The 3,579-nt window shown below is 39.1% G+C and overlaps 1 protein-coding gene across 1 annotated transcript in view; it reads left to right on the top strand.

Moving 5' to 3' along the window:
• LOC100533302 (beta tubulin) overlaps positions 1–1,250 on the top strand; it is a gene marked incomplete at its 5' end in the record, with an annotated part of 7,761 nt that extends 6,511 nt beyond the window's left edge. Inside the window, 1 exon segment of the mRNA NM_001204601.1 lies at positions 367–1,250. Within this exon segment, the coding sequence (NP_001191530.1) occupies positions 367–557 (191 nt within the window). The 3' untranslated portion in view covers positions 558–1,250.
• Between the last annotated feature and the right edge of the window lie 2,329 nt (positions 1,251–3,579).

Genomic DNA, 3,579 nt, shown 5'->3' with positions numbered 1-3,579 from the left:
GGGGTTGGATTTTGTCTTCTCTTCGGTATGAAACTGCTGATAAATTTGCCATCCCATTATAAAAAATTGGCCATTGCTTGTTTTAGAATAAAAACTAGTATATATGTTTGTGGTTTTAGGAGTGTGATCAGTATTTTTGTGAATGTCAAATTTGTTTCTTTTTAAAAGTTCCTTTGCTGTGTGTTGCAAATTTCATACAGGAGCTTATTTCTGTATCAACTTAAAATTGTAGGCCCACTGTTATGGGGTCAATGATTCCTCTCTTCTGTCAAATCGGGGGGAATCTGACGCACAGAGGTGAGGTAATTTAGGGCTTTTTGTTTTTGAACTCCGGTAGTCGTTAATGTATCCTTTTTTCCACTTCAGCTATGTTCCGGCGTAAGGCTTTCCTCCATTGGTACACCGGAGAGGGCATGGATGAGATGGAGTTCACAGAAGCTGAGTCCAACATGAACGACTTGGTCTCTGAGTACCAGCAGTACCAGGATGCCACTGCCGAGGATGAGGGAGAGTTCGACGAGGAAGAAGGAGACGAAGGGGGAGAAGAGTACGCATAAACTACCCACAAACTGCATTTAAGCTGAGTCAAAAAGAGTTGATCTCCTCAGCACATGTTACCGTCATCAGCAAGACTGCTATAGCGTGTGGATAGAACGAGGGTCTCCTCTTTACTCAGGTTCATTGGGAGCAAAATGTCTGTCAATTTAGCTGAAAGGGTTAGATGTCAAAGGAATTTTCTCATTTTTGTACGAATCTTGATTCATCTCATTTCTCGTTTTTGTGGGTTAATGTCTTGAAGACAAAAAAGAACAAATGTACACAATAGGGTTGCGAAATACTCCTGCAATTTTTTAAACAAATCTTTTGGTTGTCCTGTGCTGTGTCTTCAAGGCTTAACAGACAGCACTGATAGATGGTGCTCACAATGTTTTTTGTTTGTTGTTTTTTTTTATGTGGCAGTTGCTTTTTTTGTCTCTCTTCTTCCTTGACTAATCTTGCTTTTATCTTTTGTTACTTGTTGATTGTATTCGTCTAGTCGCATTTATTAATTTTTTTTACCCGAAAGAAGTTGATGCCTCGCGGGAAAGTGCAAAAAAAGCAGTGTTCATTTTTTTTGTCATGTACCAGACATTCATGCGAGATAATGCTCATTCTATTGTTTCATTCAAAGATGCTTTGTTGCCTTTCACTTATCTTTCCCTGTTTTTGTGAACTACTGCCAAATTTGTGTAATAAAATTTGTCTTGTGCTTTATGAAATTGGTTTCTTTAGTTTATGCAGTACCCCTTTTTTTTTTTGGTGATTGTCAGCTCTGTTGTCTGTTTTCTGGTTCAATCACAGGCTCTGTTAAGGATCATTTCTACTTATTAGGCATAGTATTCAAAGTGATAATCCTCATTACGAAGACCAGATCGAACCGCAGTGAGAGGGTTGTGTTGGGTTTTTTTCAAGTCATTCGTAATGTGAATAGTTTCTCAGGAAGCCAAAATATAGACATTTGCCCATTGCTGCATTTTTAAAAATCCTGATCGAACCTGTTCAAGTGGCTGAAACTAGACACTTGCTGGATTTTTCTTCAATGTGTCGTTTTCGTACACCACCCTGTATGTGGATGGTTAAAAGCTGTTGAGATCTGATCCTTGCTTTTTTTTTCTGGGTTATTGTGGTATTTTGTCTTATTAATCTTCCTCTCACTCCATATCCTTCAATTTTTTTCAAAGTAGTAGAGTGGGTGTTCTGGTGTGGTTTGCTTCTTTCCTATCAAAGCTATCGTCCTTTCTCCTTTTTTGTTTGTTACTCTCTTGTTCACTTATATGACCTTTTTGTGTTGCAAGTGCCATAAAACTCTTACTAAACATCTAGAGTAGTTGTAGAAATGATATCTACACGTTTTCTTGTCTTGGATACTTTCACTGGCTTTCCAATGTATGAGGGTGGTTGGCGGGTGCCCTTGTGTGGTTTACTCCTTCTTTCCTATCAAACATCTATCGTCCTGATCTCTCCTTTTTTGTGTTTGTTACTCTCTTCTTGTAACCCCTGTTCTTCGGCACTTGTATGACCTTGTGTTGCAAGTGCTGTAAAACTCTTACTATATATCTTTCTTTCCATCTATAGCCATTAGGTGGGTTGCTTAAAGTTAAAGGGTGTCACTGGTAGGTCCTATTCTTTCCCTCTTTTGATTTCTGTCTGTCCTAGTTGGTTGGGTTTACTCCTTACTGATCAACTGTCATCATACCGTACTTATCTCTCCTTTTTTTTTTGTTCTTACTCTTTTGTAACTGTAACGCCTCTAATTTCAAAGCACTTGTACTTGTATCATATAAGACCTAATAATAACTTATAATTTTAAAATTTATTGTGGCAAGATCAAGACCCTGCCCAGTGCCCATACTTATTGAACTATCACTGGTTTTAGTGTTGCTGTTTTAAAGTAAAGAAGGCTCAGCAATTGAATGAAGCAACTACGATAAGTGGACTGTGACTGCTGCCTTAGATACTTTGTGCCAGATTAAGCTTCATGGAGTTATTTCTTCGAGGTCCCTCTGTCTTGTGTTCCAGAGTTTATCCCTGCTCAAACTGCAACAAAAGTTTTGCAACACAAATTATGTAATACATTCAACACAAGTGCCCAAGATTGCAGAAAAGGATGAAATGATGATAGCTTTTGTTGGGAAAGGAGTATACCACACCAGAGCATCCACCAACCACCCACTCAGCACAGCTTTAAAGGAAAAGTCCTCTCCACGAGACTAGAGTTAGACTTAGACACATATACCATGTCATGTCTTTCCAGTGTCAGCTCAGCAGCAAGGCACTGACTTGCTCAGCTGTTGGTTTTGAAGACTTGACTGTACATAAGTTGACTCCTGAGTACCGACACACAGTCAAACCTCATCATATATATAGGCCTACCTTGGGTTGAGCATGAAGTTGGCGGTAAACAGGATGCCATTGATTGCTCTCTCTTGAAAAGTAAAGTGGTGGTAGACTGATGGAGACTAGAGACGAACTGTAGCCAGTCTTGCTGCTACCTCTAGACCTCTAGAGTTGCGGAATTACCATGGGCTGGGGAAAAACGAGTATGGTGGCAACTAATTACATCATGTAGTGTGGAACTCGGATTCAACTAAGTCGTCGGGCCTGACCTTCAATTTCGTTGAATTCGAGTGTTCGTTATTTATAGCAAACATTTGGTTTTTGTGTAGATAAAAAACAGACACAGGGCGAGTAATAAATGGTTCTAATGTATTCGACTTCCCCAATCAAAAGTAGATTGATTTCAAATGAAAGGCATTTTCTTTTTTTTTAAAGTGCCAAACCGAAGAAATATTGGAACATTCTAGGGAAATACACAGCTTTTTCAAGCGCACAATGTGCAAAAGGTCCGATTAGTTCAAATGCACGCCTATGTCACTTTTAATCAGTGACATATTACTGTTTACCAAACTAGTTATGTTGCTGTGTATCTCTATCTCTGGCATACGTTTTTAGTTGATTCTTTTTTTTGTAGTAGTAGTAGTAGTGTTTTACCGCACTCGCAACAGCATAAGGTCATATGAGCGCGCGGGACACATCTAA

This window comes from Aplysia californica, unplaced genomic scaffold (assembly GCF_000002075.1).
Source record: "Aplysia californica isolate F4 #8 unplaced genomic scaffold, AplCal3.0 scaffold00108, whole genome shotgun sequence".
Taxonomy (NCBI): Eukaryota; Metazoa; Mollusca; class Gastropoda; order Aplysiida; family Aplysiidae; genus Aplysia; species Aplysia californica.
This window is presented reverse-complemented; position numbering and strand designations above follow the sequence as displayed.